This window comes from Gobio gobio, assembly GCF_949357685.1.
Source record: "Gobio gobio genome assembly, chromosome: 14".
NCBI lineage: Eukaryota > Metazoa > Chordata > Actinopteri > Cypriniformes > Gobionidae > Gobio > Gobio gobio.
In genome coordinates, this window is record NC_137107.1 from 1743855 (window position 1) to 1760777 (window position 16923).

The following is a 16923-nucleotide window of genomic DNA, read 5'->3' on the forward strand; positions in this document are numbered from 1 at the left end:
CGCCACGGAGTCTGACCATGTGGGCGAGGTTCAGACTCTGGCAGCACAAAATATTGAGCCTGAATTAGGAGAAAATAATTCAGTATTTACCCTTTACCATCTTGTTGGCAGAATCTTCATCATCTGTCCTTCGCCTGCGCTCCTCCCACCCCTCATTCAAGCGTGGACCATCAGCCATTCCGCCTCGTCGGGCTCCCTTGGTCAATCGGCTCCACCTGGGTCAGACTTTGCCACACCTTCGCTGCTCTCCAGCCCTCCACCCCATTCGACACCTCCACCCTTGGTTGCTCTAGCTCCATCAACTCCATCATCATCACCTCTGGCCATCCACATGGAGGTGTCAGGACTTGTACCACCACTTGTCCTCCCTGGCTGTGGCCTGGGTTTCCACCAGCTCGCCTCTGCTCAAGGCTCCACCCTGGCTCTCACCAACTTCAGCTCCACCCTGGACCTTTTTGTTCTGCCTTCCTGTTAGCCGTCCACCTCCAGAGCATCTGTGTGTACGTTGTGTTGGAGAGCTTACCTGTGTTGGCATTTACCTTGTGGATTATTAAAGCCGGTTATACTTCATCTTCTACAAAAATGTTAATGATTACAAAGGGGAATATTTTCTGTAAAAAGCTAGGATATGTTGAATAATGTTCATTTGTTGCTTTGCCTGTTTTTGATGTGCACAATACCTCCTGCCATTTAAAGGCCATTTAGTAAAGCGATAGTATTCACATGCTTTTGATTGGTTCTCTTGTTTGAATTTGCAGCGCAATGTCTGCCAATTACATCAGTCCACATTGCAGATAAAAATGCTTTCCAGGGCTGGACATTTAAAAATCATTTCATCAAAGAATTAGAAAAGAACAGTTCAGTGCAAAATACACTATATCACCAAGTGTTGTGCCGCCCCTTCACACACACATGAGCTTCCCATTCTTCATCCGTAGGGTTTAATATGGAGTCGCTCTGACAGCTTCAGCTCTTCAGCTCTTCTTTCCTCAAGGAGTGTGTTTATGGGGATTCTTCATTTGTGATGTTGGATGAGAAGGCCTGGCTCTCAGTCTCCGCTCTAATTCATCCCAAAGCTGTTCTATCGGGTTGAGGTCAGGACTCCAGTTCCTCCACACCAAACTCCTCATCATGTCTTTATGTAGACGCTTTGAGCACTGGTGCATGCTGGGACAGGAAGGGGCTGTCGCCAAACTGGTCCCACAAAGTTGGGAGCATGATATTGTCCAAAATGTCTTGGTGAAGCATTAAGAGTTCCTTTCACTGGAACTAACCCCTGAAAAACAACCCCACCATGCTTGAGTTCTCTGAGCTCCTGAAACACACACACACACACACACACACACACTCCTGAGAGCGGCCCATTCTCTCACTAATGTGTGTAGAAGCGTCTGCAGGCCTAGAGCTTGAGTTATACACCAGTGGCCATGAAGGGGTTGAACACCTGAACTCAGTGCCCAATACTTTTGGCAATAAAGTGTATATTTGCCAACTATTAAAATGCAATTAGTTTGTGCCATTTTACTTACAAAGTAGAGCTATTTAACTACACAATGAGTCTAAACAATATTTAAGGTGGAATATAACTTTAAAAAACAAAAAAGCAATCTCATGTGTGTTATGACAGCTGGGGGAATCTGTTTGGGTTGCCGTCTTGCTTCTGTCAGTGAGAAATCAATATTCGGCCTTATATGGTGTAATGTTTCCCTTCACACACACACACACACACATGTTGGGTTTTCATGTTTTATGGGTACTTTCCATAGGCGTAATGGTTTTTATACTGTTTTTATACTGTATAAACCGTATATTCTATCCCCCTACACTGCCCCTGCCCCTAAACCTACCCATCACACACACACACACACACACACACACACACACACACACACACACACACACACACACACACACACACACACACACACACACACACACACACACACACTGCCACTGCCCCTAAACCTACCCATCACACACACACACACACACACACACTGCCACTGCCCCTAAACCTACCCATCACAGGAGACATTCTGCATTTTTACATTTTCAAAAAACATCACTTAGTCTGATTTATAAGATGTTTTCCTCATGGGGACCTAAAAATGTCCCCACAAGGACGAGGATTTCGGATATTGCCATCTTTGTGGGGACATTTTGTCCCCATAACGTAGGGATTACCAGTCCACACACACACACACACACACACACACACACACACACACACACACACACACACACACAGTGGTCAAAAGAATAGTATGCAGATTTTTTTATATCAGTAAGAAGAAAAACATCATGTTGTTACTCCAGTATCATGATCTAGAATTGTGTGTTTTCTCTTAAATATCACTAAATATAACTAACATCTGTTTTTAGAGGTTAAATGTTTGAAAATGATTAACAGTTGAAAATATTCATTAATAATTTAGAAAAGTAATCGTTACATTACTTTAATAAAGTAACTGAAATATTAACACTAATATAATATATGATTTGAGGTATCACACACACTCTTCCTCCTCTCACACACACACTCTCTTCATCCTCTTTTGAATAGAAAATATGTATTTACATGACTCATGGAATTCTTAACTGAGTGTCAAGAGACAAGAAACATTGGATGTTTTTGGCATATTAGGCATACAAATAAACACTCAAATGTGCATAGTTTAACGCAAATAAATGCAAATGCTCAAAATGATTATTTTCCAACAAGAATTAGACCTGGAATTCCTTTTCCTCCGAGAATAACATCATTCACTTCAGTTCATCCAACACAATTCTTTTCGACCACTTTACTCAATCCGTTCGAGTTGAGAGAACGTGAATGATTTGAGTTGTTTTAAAAGTGCATTATAGACACCAGGGACAGGATTTCCCCTTCCCATCATGCTTTGCACAGGACTGGATATGGAGAAATAAACTGTTATTGTATGCGTTTGTTCCTCAGGATGGGAGGCTTGTAAATGTTTAATGTTCTTTTATTGTTATATTTAAAAGAGAGTGTGTTGTTTTGGAGGTTATTGTGGTGAAGTGTATCGTGTGCTTGGGCTGAGGATCTGCAAATGACAGTTAAAGATGATTTATTAATAATAAACTACTACTTTGGGCACGCCACAGATGTAACTAACCCATCTTCAGGCCAGCCATAAGGAAGGCTTTCTTGTTAGATAACAAATTTTGTAAAAAGTGTATTTCACTACATAAAAATAATAAATTAACCCTTGTGCATCCTTATGGACATTTGTGGCTTTTTCAGTTTTGTCTTTTTGATAACTTTGTTAATGCTAACTGCATAACATTTTATATAAAATACACAGGTGTGTATTTTTATTGGAATTGTACTATTTCACCCCCATTTCCTTTAATATAATGTTTTGCACTAGTTACACAAAATACTTCCTCTTAGCATCGTTTGGACAGAAATGTCCCCATTAAAACTGACATTTTTAATCCCATTGCCCTTTAACTATAAAATAATGCAATCTTTGTTACAGTTTTTCCCGTTGCTTGAACACTATAGACCCATGCTTAGACTAAAGTAACACAACTTAAAGCTTTTGTTACCATACCTCAAACACATGTACCCAAACCTTAAACAAAAGCGCTGCTTGCACTCTAGTGTCATTTCTGCAACACACTTACTCCTTTCTGCAACACACTTACTCCTTTCTGCAACACACTTGGTCCTGCAAACTACACTCTATTTCATACATTAGACACTTCGTTCAATCCATTTGGAAAACACATGTATCCAAAATACAATACACATCGGGTAATCACAACCACTCAAATACACACATGAAGGCATCTACTTGCAAAGGAGGAGGAGGAGGAGGAGGAGGAGGAGGAGGAGGACATGGTCAAGGTCGAAGAGGCCATGCACGGACCCCTATTTCTGATGATATACAGTTTTTGCCCGTTGCTTGAACACTATAGACACATGCTTAAACCAAAGTAACAAAACTATATCTGTCTGCTGTATACCTTAAACAAAAGCGCTGCTTTGCACTTTAGTTGCAATTCTGCCACACACTTGGTCCTAGACACTACACACTATTTCATACATAAGACACTTAGTTCAAAAATGAAATCTCAGGGTACCATTGGGAAAACACATCTATTCAAAATACAACACACATTGGTTAATTGAAAAGACATAGACACACACCTGAAAACACTTACTTACAAAAATGAACACCAATCAGCCAGCTACAAAAAGGCCTCAGTTAAGCCATTTTGAGAACTTTGCAAGCATGGAGGCAGGGAGAGCTAGAGGCAGAGGAAGAGGAAGAGGAGGACAGAGAGAGAGAGAGAGAGAGAGAGAGAGAGAGAGAGAGGAGGACAGAGAGAGAGAGAGAGAGAGAGAGAGGAGGACAGAGAGAGAGAGAGGAGGAGGACGTGGTCAAAGAGGCCACGCAAGGACCATTATTTCGGATGACATAAGAGCAACTTTGGTGGACCATGTCATCAAGCATGGCCTGACTATGAGGGAAGCTGGGCAGAGAGTCCATCCTAATCTAAGCCGCTTCACAGTTTCATCCATAATAAGGACATTCCGACTGGAAAACAGGTATGTCTTCAACTCTCTACTCTACTCAGACTGTATCTAGAGTATTTACAGTACTGTACCATATCACGTTACTGTATCACATGTATTGTATTCCAGGGTGGCTAATGCTCCTTTTTCAACAAAAGTGGTAGTTTTGTGAAACATACCGTGATAACGTGTTGAGATGTTTCAGTACTGTGTATGGTAAATACAGTAAAGTTCAGTATACACAGTACTGTAAAAAAAGAAGCAAACGAGAACAATTTGTGGTTGCATTTTTCTACAGAAGGGCTAGAAGACCTGCTGGGGGTAGGACGCCAGCGCCTGTTCACCCAACAGCAGGAACTTGCCATAGTGAACCAAGTCAGAGCAAACAATGCAATCCGTCTCCACCAGCTACAGCAACAAATACTTGCAGATAGGCAAGTATTCAACAACATAAATCGAGTAAGCATCACAACTATCAGACGGATCTTGGTAAAGCACAACATGACCATGAAGCAACTGTACAGGGTCCCATTTGAGAGGAACAGTGTCAGGGGCAAAGAACTTCGACATGAATATGTACAGGTAAGTGTTTCCGTCCTTTACATTTATAGTAAAGAATGGGTGCAGTCCAGCAACAGATGAATATGTACCACATAGATTCATTCAGAAAGCTACACCGGTACCTGTGTGGTGGGATGGGTCGGTTCTGTATATGTAGTCGTGTAAGTGTGTGCTTTGAGTAAAGCCATCCACAACATGTATTTTTTGTTACAGAGAATCTTGGACATGGATGGAGCTGCCCAGCCGCATGAATGTATTGACGAGGCTGGATTCAACCTTAGCAAAAACAGACGACGGGGACGTAATATAATTGGCCAAAGGGCAATTTTGCACGTCCCGGGGCAGCGCGGGGGAAATATCACATTGTGTGCTGCCATAAGTCTTCGAGGGCTACTGCACCATCATGCCAAACTGGGTCCCTATAATGCGCAACACATAATCACATTTCTAGATGCACTTCGTGATGCAGTTGTACAGGATGGACCAGAGCAGCCCAGGTGTGTTGTTGTCTGGGATAATGTCAGTTTCCATCGGGCTGCTCTGGTCCAGAACTGGTTCACCAACCATGATCAATTTGAAGTTCTGTACTTGCCCCCTTACTCGCCATTTCTAAATCCTATAGAGGAATTTTTTCCGCTTGGAGATGGCGAATATATGACCGCCAACCACATGCCCGTATGTCTCTTCTGCAGGCAATGGAACAGGCCTGCGGAGACATTGAGGTGAGGTCAATCCAGGGATGGGTTCGGCACACAAGGGGATATTTTCCCCGATGCTTAGCAAGAGAAGACATTGCTTGTGATGTTGATGAGATCCTGTGGCCAGACCCCAACAGACGGCAGGATCCATAAGCCCACTTGCGCACAATTGTGTTTTTCTGTGTTTACAGTAGTGTATTGTTTGTTTTATTTTTGATTTAACTGAATTTACTGTACTGTAAAATATACTAATGTAATGATTTTGAATTCATTACTTCATTTTTTGGTTGTTGTGAAAACATGCCCTCTATGGAACTGAATAAAAACATTGAAAACAGAAGACTGTAGTTTTTTATATAAAGTAGACTAGTGTGTTGCTGCTGATCTGAAAGTGTATTCATATGATGCAAGTGGGTATCATTTTGTCATCAGAGTGACATTTTGACAAAGGATTGTTAGGTTTTGATAGTAGAGTTTCAATTTGACATATATGTGAATGGTTTATTTCCCAATGTTGTGTCTTATTTGCTTGTGTGTAGAGTTTTGACACAATGAGGCAAATTTAGCAAAACGTGTGTAAGCAATAGGCAAAAACTGTAACCATTGAGGTGTTTGGCCAGTGGCTCATGTATTGGCCAATCAGCTCATGACGTGTCATTTTGCCAGTGTTTTGAAATGGCAAACATGTGACTTTATGTCAGATTGTTGTGTCTTATGCTAAGAACCGTGTTCAGTGCAATTAAAAAGTGCCATTTTGAATTGCAAAATGTGTGTAAAGCAGAAAATGTGTTTAGACTTTTGAAGACTTGAGAAGAGGTTTTGCTCTCTGTGTGTCAGTTTAAATAATTGTGCTGGCCATGTCATTTTAGTGTGTTAGCAATTGGAAAAAACTGTAAGGATACGGGCTATTGTTGACAGAGAGACCTGTTGGACATTATTGATGTCTAAGTCTAAGTCTGATTGTATTATTGGCCAAAACGAGGTTTATGATCTGTGTGAATATGGGTCTCTCTCTCCTTGGTGTTCTCGACGTTCAATCCTATGTTGGCCAAACAAAATACAAGTAGCTTACTGTAAAAGGGTAAACTGTTGATATAGTACATGCAGTAAGCTATGGATTTTCTTTTGACAGAAGAGAAGTTTCTCACCTGTGCTCTTGACGAAGCTCTATTACATGATCCACAATTATAGCACAAATTTCGTTAGACGGATTTGATTGTCTTCTTCTCTGTGCATGTCCTAGGGTTAGGGTTAGGGTTAGGGTAGGGTTAGAGTTAGGGTTAGGGTTAGGGTAGGGTTAGGGTTAGGGTTAGGGTTAGGGTTAGGTTAGGGTTAGGGTTAGGGTTAGGGTCAGGGTAGGGTTAGGGTTAGGATTAGGTTAGGGTTAGGGTTAGTGTTTGTCTCTTCCTCTTCCTCCATCCTGTTCTCCCTCACTGTAAAAAATCAAACTCACAAAAATTTTGGCTAATGATTATGTTTTAGTTAACTGGACAATTAAATGAGAAAAAGTTGGCTTAACCACTGAAAAGAAGTTGGTTCAACAATTTTTGGACCAACCTAGTATTAATTGTAAATTCGATTTGTAATTGCAAGTTAACAAGCATTCAAGTTGCAACGCATTAACAATGCATTCTGGGAGCATCATGCAAAACTCATCCATGGCTCCCAGCATGCATTGCGGCATGAAGCATGTCACCATTGTTGAGATTCATAGGCTGATTCTTGATATCTGTGGGAGTAAATCTCACAGGAGGTCAAAGTGCTTAATGTACAATCGGTTTTAAACCTTATTCAGCTTTTCTGATTAAAACCATGCTGTATCTTTTCTAGAATCACAATAAAACAAAGTTAAAAGTATATTGCTTATATTAAACTCAATCATAAAAACTGTGAATTAAACCACTACACAATGATTATATTCTTATTCAGCAGCCAGAGAAACACTAACATTAAAAAGTCGTCAAACTGCCCATCTAAAGAAAACACTGATCACCATGATGGTGACATAAAATCATAAAAAATGTTCAACACAAAATCAAAACAACAATAAAAACTCAATCAGCTGAACAAAAGATCTTAAATTGGGAGACATGTGACCTTACTTATTGAGTGAACTACTTTATGTAAAAGTTGAGTAAACTCAAAAACGCTGCGCAGCAAGTTGCCTTACAATTTTAAGTTATGTCAGCTTTTCTTTTTTTACAGTGCTGTATTCCCCCTCTCATCCTCACTCTCCCTCTTCCTCTTCCTCCATCCTGTTCTCCCTGTATTCCCCCTCTCATCCTCACTCTCCCTCTTCCTCTGACACCGGCCGTTGTTGTTGAAGGCAGGTGAACTTACCTGTTGCCTTTCTATAGTGCTTAAACCTGATTGGTGTGTCTAGAATTAAGCAGCAGTGTGTGTGCACACCTGGTGGCTGTGTTTAACCAGTTGGTTCATGAGTGTGTTCATTTGAAAGCCTTTGCTTTGAAATTGCAAGGAAATGACATCATGATAAATTTCTGTGCCAAATGCATGCAAGTGTGTTTAGAGTTTTGCAAATCACTGTGTGTAATGTGTTGCAAAAGGTGTGAAGCTGACAATGTGCTACAGTTGTGCAAATCTAGGCCGGGGTTTTGCTCCTTGAGTGTAAGGTTTTGTGGGAAAGTTTTAATTTTAGTGTGTAAGCGATTGAAAAAAACTGTAACCCAACCACTGGGTTAAAACTACCCAATTGCTGAGTTAGTCCATTTTCAACCCAACTTGGGTTTTTTAGAGTGTATTTTTTTTACCAGATGGTGCCATTTTTTCAGGTTTGGTGTATAAAGCAAATACTCACTTTATTCCTGTTTTCTGTTTATGCATATAATAAAGACAATTGGATAAATTATCTGTGTGTGTGTGTGCTTGTGTGTGTGTGTGCTTGTGTGTGTGTGTGTGTGTGTGTGTGTGTGTGTGTGTGTGTGTGTGTGTGTGTGTGTGTGTGTGTGTGTGTGTGTGTGTGTGTGTGTGTGTGTGTGTGTGTGTGTGTGTGTGTGTGTGCTTGTAAAATATGAGTGGAGGTGTCCCAGTGGAGTTCTGCTGGATCTGATGGGGAAATGTTGGCACTGCGCACAAACACACTCTCACTGAAAGCTCATTTTTTGAGATATCAACCTCAAATTTGGAACACAGCTTGTTTAGATGTACTGTATAGCTTTGATTTTCTAGCAGTTTTAGAGTTCAACATGTTTAAAAAATATATTTTTTTTATAAAATATTATTCATAAATCATTTTCACAAACTTAAATCTCTATAACTTTTTTTTTGGTTTCACTTTTTAAACTTTTTTCAACAATAATCTGTCAAGAGTCTTCTTTAAAACGAGACCAAACTTAAGTCTGTGCTCCCAAGATTCATTTTTATATGACCACCTGTTTTAATTGAGGATAAACTGAATTACTTGTTTTGGTTTTTGTTTGATATTAATTTTAGAATAATTGAACTTAATAGTTTTGGACAAAATTAAGAATGTTAACCTGATTTAACTAAATGACATTGAATTAACCTTACGTAAAATAACGTAATAAACAATGTTAATTAAATTCACCATAACCCAGTTACGAGGAACCTGCTGACATAAAAAAGTAAAGTAAATCCAACCTGTCAATTTTTTTTGAGTATATCTCTAATATTTCTCATCCATCCATCTATCTCATAGCAACCACCCAAAATACCCTAGCAACACCCTAGCAATCTCCCAGAGTACCATAGCAACACCCTAGCAACCACTCCAAGAACCCTATATCTATTCAATCTGATCTGTTTTCTGATAGACTGTATTGACTTCAAAACCATCAAACTTTATTTCAAACCGAGAACCTTCAAACTTTAAGCTTTTCAAAGTTCTTCAGACTTTCTGGTCCGGTTTTCTCAAGCCAACTTAATTAAAGCTTGTCTCGACGATCTTTTTAATTGAGTTAAAGATGAAGTGCCACACACACCGGCTCTGAATGAGAGTATCGGACACATAAACATCAGCCTTTATATGAGTGTTTCTGCAACTACAGGCACTTTTCACTATCCCAGTTTTTAAAAAATCAACCTCTATGAATTTAAATTTTAAGCATAACAGTCTGTAATAGATATACAAATGTACACACACTTGAATGTAGTCGTTAAGATTTTAATCTGGAACACGTTTATTGTTTTTATTTTTTGAGTCATCTTTTCATTTTTCATAAGGAAAAATATCCTTATTTTATCATTTTTTCTTTATTAATTTCTATAAAAAATTATATATTTTAACAGCTTTTTCAAATTTGATGCAGTTTTGTAAATACTGATTTTTAAGTTTTTTGTTTTCTATGACATGTAAAAATTGTACAGTAAACTTAGATGTCAACTGTTTCCATACACACAAAATATAACATATTTAACTTTTTATGACGGATGTTGCAATTTCAATGTGTAAATCATCTCATCATTAGTGTTAAAATATTTTTTTGCAAATGAAAATGTTAAAGTGTTCACTTCTGTTTTCATAGAAACTAGAATTGTTTGTGTTTGATAAAATTTCATAATAAAAGTTTTTTTTTCATTATTGTGGTAAGGACTCGAAAGTGTGGGACAGGCACATTTAGTTAAACAAATCATAAAAATGATCAGTAAATAATATAAAGAAGATGCTGTAAATGAATCTGTATATTAAACAATTCCATTTGAAATCATGTCAAATTGTGATTAAATTAGCTTATGTTATGCATCTCAGCATTGAGACCACAGGTGTGGGATATTAACAAAGATGTTATAAATGCGTCATAATATTATATTAAATCACATTAATCAGTAATTATATATTTTTTCAAGGTGTGTAATAGCACTGTGAATATATTTACAACAAACTTTAACATAAATCTAAAATTTCACTGCTGGGACTTAAAAGTGCCCGTAGTTGAAGTAAAGAAAACACTGTATTTATTCAAACTAGCAGATCTTTATTAACTCTAATATTGTGAACAAGCAGCGAAGGCGAAGAATAGTGTATTACAGGTCTTCCTGCTGATCTTAACACGACACACACACACACACACACACACACACACACACACACACACACACACACACACACACACACACACACACATACATACTGAGGCAGAACTGTGTTTCTCGTGTGTGTGTGTGTGTGTGTGTGTGTGTGTGTGTGTGTGAAAACCACTGAAACCGCGAGACTCTCATGAGAATGTTTACCAAGAAGCATTTATAGCTCTAGTTAAACGATGTTTTTTTAAATTAGTCATAGTCTAGCAGTTTCTCTCTGGGTTTAGAAATATTTAACCAACGGAAAGCATTAAAAGGGCGTGTGACTAAACCCTGGGCCTCGATTGGCTCTTGGAACTGTCAGTCAAAGCTCTGCCGCAGCTGATTGGCAGGGGTGGGCGAAACCACTTTGTTTTGAGGTAACCCAGGGTTCATTTGGCCGGCGACTGGAAACAATTACAACCTTATTATTCTCACCTTATTCATAATAACATTAGTTACAGGATAGTACATGATCACCATTACAATTTAAAGTTTATAGCTTAAACTGTCAGTTTAGTGTTTAGCTTAAAATGTCAATTCGTTTATTGTTAGTTAGTTTATTTTTGATATCAGTAAGTGATAATGTTCATTTATGATGTATGAAAGCCACTTAATATATCTGAAGTTATCATAAATAGCTACATTGTTGATATGAAGAATATCGTGGGAATGAATGAATGAAGTCAAAACCATAATGCTGCCTGATTTATTCCACATATATATGTTACACATATGTATGATATAGCGGGAGCGCGCGCTGGATTCGGTGTCAGAATTATGTCAGACACCGGCTGGCTCTCAGGTGTTGGATCTGACGGATCTGACGGAATAGTCTCGGGTTTCGAGGGGAATATCGCTGGACGATCCTCGGGAAAACCCAGGAATCCACGGAGCAGAAACTCCGCAGGAAAACCCCGCCTCCTCCCCGTGCGGGACACGCCCCCTGACGTCACGCGCGGCGCCTCAGGGGATATCATTAGGCTATTATTATCATCTGCATTTATTAGTGTCTTGTTTTATTTGTTCCTGTTCTGTAACTGTTGTTCAAGCAATACATAAAAATAAAAAATAAACTTTATATATAATCTGTCAGTATTACAGTAGTTTAACCCGTCGCTGAATGCGCGAGCACGAGCACAGCCATTATCTTCAGGCTGTCAATCACTCCCTGAGCACGAACACAGATCTCGAAACCTAAAATACCGACGGCTCGTGCCTCATGCATGGTATTCCAGGACTGTGTATTACACAACACCCAAACCTGGAGCAGTTTCTTTGAAACGGCTGCTCTTACAGTAACGGGCTTCTGCGCACGCGCGCCCTCTGCCGGCGCAACACACACCGTTTCCCGGAAAACAGCGACTTTTCTATCTGCGGACTCAACCCTCTGACACTGTTTTACACAACTATACACACACACACATGCAGAAGAGACTTTAATTTTACACCTTACACTCTCAGTGGGCAATGCACGAAACGTTGAAGTCAGATTTCTTGCATTAATGGTGCATATAATTATGTATAATTTCTATGTGGTGCACTGTGAATACCCGTAATTAATCGCTATTACCGTGGCGATAATGTGTGTGTGTGTGTGTGTGTGTGTGTGTGTGTGTGTGTGTGTGTGTGTGTGTGTGTGTGTGTGTGTGTGTGTGTTTGTGTCTATATGTGTGTGTGCTGTTGTGGTGTGGTGAGGGCGTGTGTGTGTGTGTGTGTGTGTTTATCCAAACTCGATTGTCTTCCGCACTCAGCTCGTCTGTCTCACAACTGCATGATTTCTCGGAAATCAGCCTGGCTGTGTGAAGAACGGCTGCCTCCACTGCGCATGCGCGGATCAGCTCTGTGTCAGCTCACGGGAAAAATCCCCACGCGCTTGAGCGCATAAATAAAGAGCGCGCGCCCTCCTACTGTACAGTAAGCGCGAGCCTGTGGACTGAACTTGACCTGCTCCTCTGAGAGTGGACCCTCGCCTTTACTGGACTTTATTCTTGTGCATTTCTCTCACTCGGATACACATCACCGGATTAAACACCGTAAGTGTCTATGATCAGATCCCGCGATTTATTACATTTATTACAGGTGCTTTTGATAAATGTTTATGTTTAGTCGGGTGCGGATTTACTGGAAAATTAAATAAAGTTGTGCTTATTTATTTTTTATGTATTATTAATTTGTATTTGCATTAGTTAGTAATTGTTGCAAGTTGAAGGAAATGTGCTACTTTCACACTAGCTTTAAAAGTGACATTCTCACTGTGCTAAATGAACATGCATTTAGAAGAAAACACTTTTAAAAAAAAAGAAAATAAATTCTGCACAGTGTTTTTTTTTGGAGGGGTCTCCGAGTAAAAACAATCCGCTCGTTTCCTGGTCGTGAACTTGAGCGGGCGCGCGCCTCGCTCGTGCACGCGCGCAGCAGCTGTAAACGAGCTTCTTCTTCTGTCTCTCCAGCAGAAGCCATGCCTGTGTCCCGAATGCGCATGCGTCCCTGGCTGGAGAGCCGGATTGACTCCAACACCATCGCTGGACTCGTGTGGGTCAACAAGGTAAAGCCGCGCCACACACACACACACACACACACACACACACACACACACACCTGATCTCACCACTCGCATGCTTGCAGGACGAGCAGATGTTCTCCATCCCGTGGAAACACGCCGCCCGCCACGGCTGGGAAGTGGACAAAGACGCGTGTCTGTTCAAGCAGTGGGCCATCCACACAGGTGAGCGCGCACACACACACACACACACACACACACACACACACTCACACACATGAGACGGGGCGTGTGCTCACCTGTGCTCGTGCTCCGCAGGTAAATTCAAGGAGGGAGTGACGGCGCCAGACCCCAAAACATGGAAAGCCAATTTCCGGTGTGCCATGAACTCGCTCCCGGACATCGAGGAGGTGAAGGACAAGAGTGTGAACAAGGGCTGTGGAGCGGTGCGTGTGTATCGCATGCTGCCCGCCGTCTGCAAGAAGAAGGACCCGAGGGCCAAGGGCCGCGGCAGGCGCTCGAAGATCTCGCACGTCAAGAAGGAGGAAGTGAGCGCGGACGAGATGCAGGAGCCCACCATCGACAGCACCATTCTGAGTAAGAGCAGAGAGAGAGAGAGTGTGTGAGAGGCTCGAGAGTGTGTGTGTGGTGCTCATCACGTCTCTGTCCCCCAGCAGACACACCCAGCCCCGCCATGGACACCTCAGATCCCCCTGTGTGTGAGGAGGTGGCCGGCCCAGACAGCTCCACGGGGCTCTATGAGCGAGGGTTCCAGGTGTCGCCCATGCACTCCACAGGTAACACACACACACACACACACACGTCTCGCTTTAGCCCTCGCTCATGGGGCGCTGGTCCTCACCAGTGTTACTTTGAAAAGAAATGCATTACAATATTGCATTACTCCCTTAAAAAGTAACTAATTGAGTTACTTAGTTACTTTTTAAGAAAAGTAATGCGTTACGTTACTTTTGCGTTACTTTTTCTCACCTGGGCTGGGCTTGTTTTTGTTTTTGTTTATAACAAAAAAGTAACATTTGTGTGCACCGGTAAAGACCTCTTCATACCCAAATGTAAATAATGCGCCCCAGGCTGAGGTAAAGATGCAGATTCCCTCATGAACACTAGAGGGCGCAGCTCTGGATAATGGAGAATAGGATGCAGGAGAAAAAAGTTTTACGAATAAAAACAAAAAATCGAGTAATTTTCATCATCAAAGGTCAACATTGGTAAATTAAATATAAAGGTAGATTATGCATAAAAATAGTAAACATTTAATTATTTGAGGTTTGCATAGTACTCTGATTTAGCATTTGACTGATTTTATTCATTTTGAGGAGGACTGAATCTTTATTGCGCAAGTGAGATAAATAAATGCTCACATTTAGTCTAGAACTACAATAACCCTCATGTTCACACACACGCCTCTGCACTGACTCTCAACATGAGCTGTCAGTCAAATTAATGTAAAAAAGTACTTTGTTGTAAATTTGAAAAGTAATGCGTTACTTTACTAGTTACTTGAAAAAGTAATCTGATTACAGAACTCAAGTTACCTGTAATGCGTTCCCCCTGGTCCTCACCCTCTCTCTTCTCTTCTCTCTCTCTCTCTCCCATCAGACCCGGAGGATTATGAAGCCATCATTGAGGTGAGTGTGTGTCCGCCCCTTGTCCTTTGTGCGTGTTCATTGACAGGAACACCCCGCTAGCTCCCGATTGGCTGATTGACTAAACTCTCACGCTGTGTGTTTTGCTCTTGCAGCTCTCACGCCAACTGGAACGTGACAGTTCGCAGTGGCTGCACAGCGGCGTCTTTGCGAAGGGGTTCCTGGGCAATGAAGCCGGCACAACAGAGTCTCTGAGTCCAGAGAGCCAGTGGAGTATGAGTTCAGGTAAATGAGCTGGAAGAGAACGAGCGCATGTTTCCTGTCTGCGCGGGAGCTCACGTGTGTTTCTCCTGTGGCTGCTTTAGGAGAAGAGCTGGAGCTGCGGCTCTACACCGAGCTGTCCCCGGAGGAGTCCCTCTGCACATACACAGAGCTGGTCAACAGCAGCGCCTTGTGCTCTCTCTGAGAGAGAACTCACTCATGGACAATAGACTCAACCTCGTACCTCAGCTCACCCAGCGCTTCTGGAGCCCGTCGAACGGAGGACGGATTGCGCTTTTCCACTTGTACAGATCTCATGTAATGTGAATTCACCAGGTTCCGTTATGTGCTCATGTCAGGGTTTATCACACACACACACACACACATGTCAAAGTAAGCTGTTTGTTTGAGGGATGGGGTTCTTCACCGTGTAAATATGATGTAAATATTTATTTGTAATAAAAAACAAAATGAATTTACTTGCTCGTGCTTGTCATTTATGGTAATAACAGGTGTGCTGATGTTTACTGTGTGATATATGTGAGTATAGAAATAAACACATTTTTATAAGGTAAGATCACTAGAAAAGTGTGTCAATTATGACCACAAAACCATCATAAAGGTCAATATTTTGAATAATCATCATTGATGTGAGGTCAATATTTGAGAATCTGAGGGTGCGACTAAATCTAAATATTGAGAAAATCTACTTTAAAGTTGTCCAGATGAAGTCCTTATTAACGCATATTACTACTAATAATACAATAGTATTAATACAAAGGTAAGATTAGTAGAAAAATGTGTTTCGGTCTACGTCAGAATGTCTTAATTATAAGCCACAAAACCATCATAAGGGTCAATATTTTGAATAATCACTGCATTTTATTTTTTTTGAGAATCTGGAATCTGAGGGTGCGACTAAATCTAAATATTGAGAAAATCTACTTTAAAGTTGTCCAGTTGAAGTTCTTAGCAACGCATAGTACTACTAATAATACATTAGTATTAATACAAAGGTAAGATTACTAGAAAAGTGTGTTAATTATGAGCCTGGACCACAAAACCATCATAAAGGTCAATATTTTGAATAATCATCATTGATGTGAGGTCAATATTTGAGAATCTGAGGGTGCGACTAAATCTAAATATTGAGAAAATCTACTTTAAAGTTGTCCAGATGAAGTCCTTATTAACGCATATTACTACTAATAAAACATTTATGATATATTTACAAAAAAACTAAATGAATTTACTTGCTCGTGCTTGTCATTAATGTCATTAACACAATTTTATACGGTAAGATTACTAGAAAAATGTCATGTTTAATGTCTTAATTATGAGCCTGGACCACAAAACCATCATAAAGGTCAATATTTTGAATAATCATCATTGATGTGTGGTCAATATTTGACCGAACTATTTGAGAATCTGGAATCTGAGGATGCGACTAAATCTAAATATTGAGAAAATGTCCTTTAAAGTTGTCCAAATTAAGTCCTTATTAACGCATATTACTACTAATAATACATTAGTATTATACAAAGGTAAGAATACTAGAAAAATGTGTTTCGGTCTACGTCAGAATGTTATGTTTAATGTCTTAATTATAAGCCACAAAACCATCATAAGGGTCAATATTTTGATATAATCTTTCCTTTTTATTTTGAGAATTTGAGAATCTGGAATCTGAGGGTGCGACTAAATCTA

General features: G+C 40.3%; 1 protein-coding gene across 4 annotated transcripts; it reads left to right on the forward strand.

Annotated features, from left to right (window-relative positions):
• The first annotated feature begins 12666 nt into the window (after window positions 1-12666).
• On the forward strand, window positions 12667-15695 carry irf1b (interferon regulatory factor 1b). 4 transcript variants are annotated; one of them, XM_079834228.1, is made up of 8 exons: window positions 12667-12881; window positions 13302-13393; window positions 13474-13573; window positions 13667-13945; window positions 14023-14145; window positions 14969-14997; window positions 15111-15240; window positions 15321-15695. In XM_079834228.1, exons 2-8 carry the CDS (start codon window positions 13307-13309, stop codon window positions 15419-15421), a joined length of 849 nt encoding a protein of 282 aa, XP_079690354.1. In that variant the 5' UTR covers window positions 12667-12881; window positions 13302-13306; the 3' UTR covers window positions 15422-15695. The 4 variants fall into 4 exon arrangements, with proteins under 4 accessions (XP_079690354.1, XP_079690353.1, XP_079690356.1 ...); XM_079834227.1 differs by having other exon boundaries at window positions 12693-12881; window positions 13299-13393; XM_079834230.1 differs by having other exon boundaries at window positions 12728-12881; window positions 14026-14145.
• Window positions 15696-16923: the final 1228 nt, after the last annotated feature.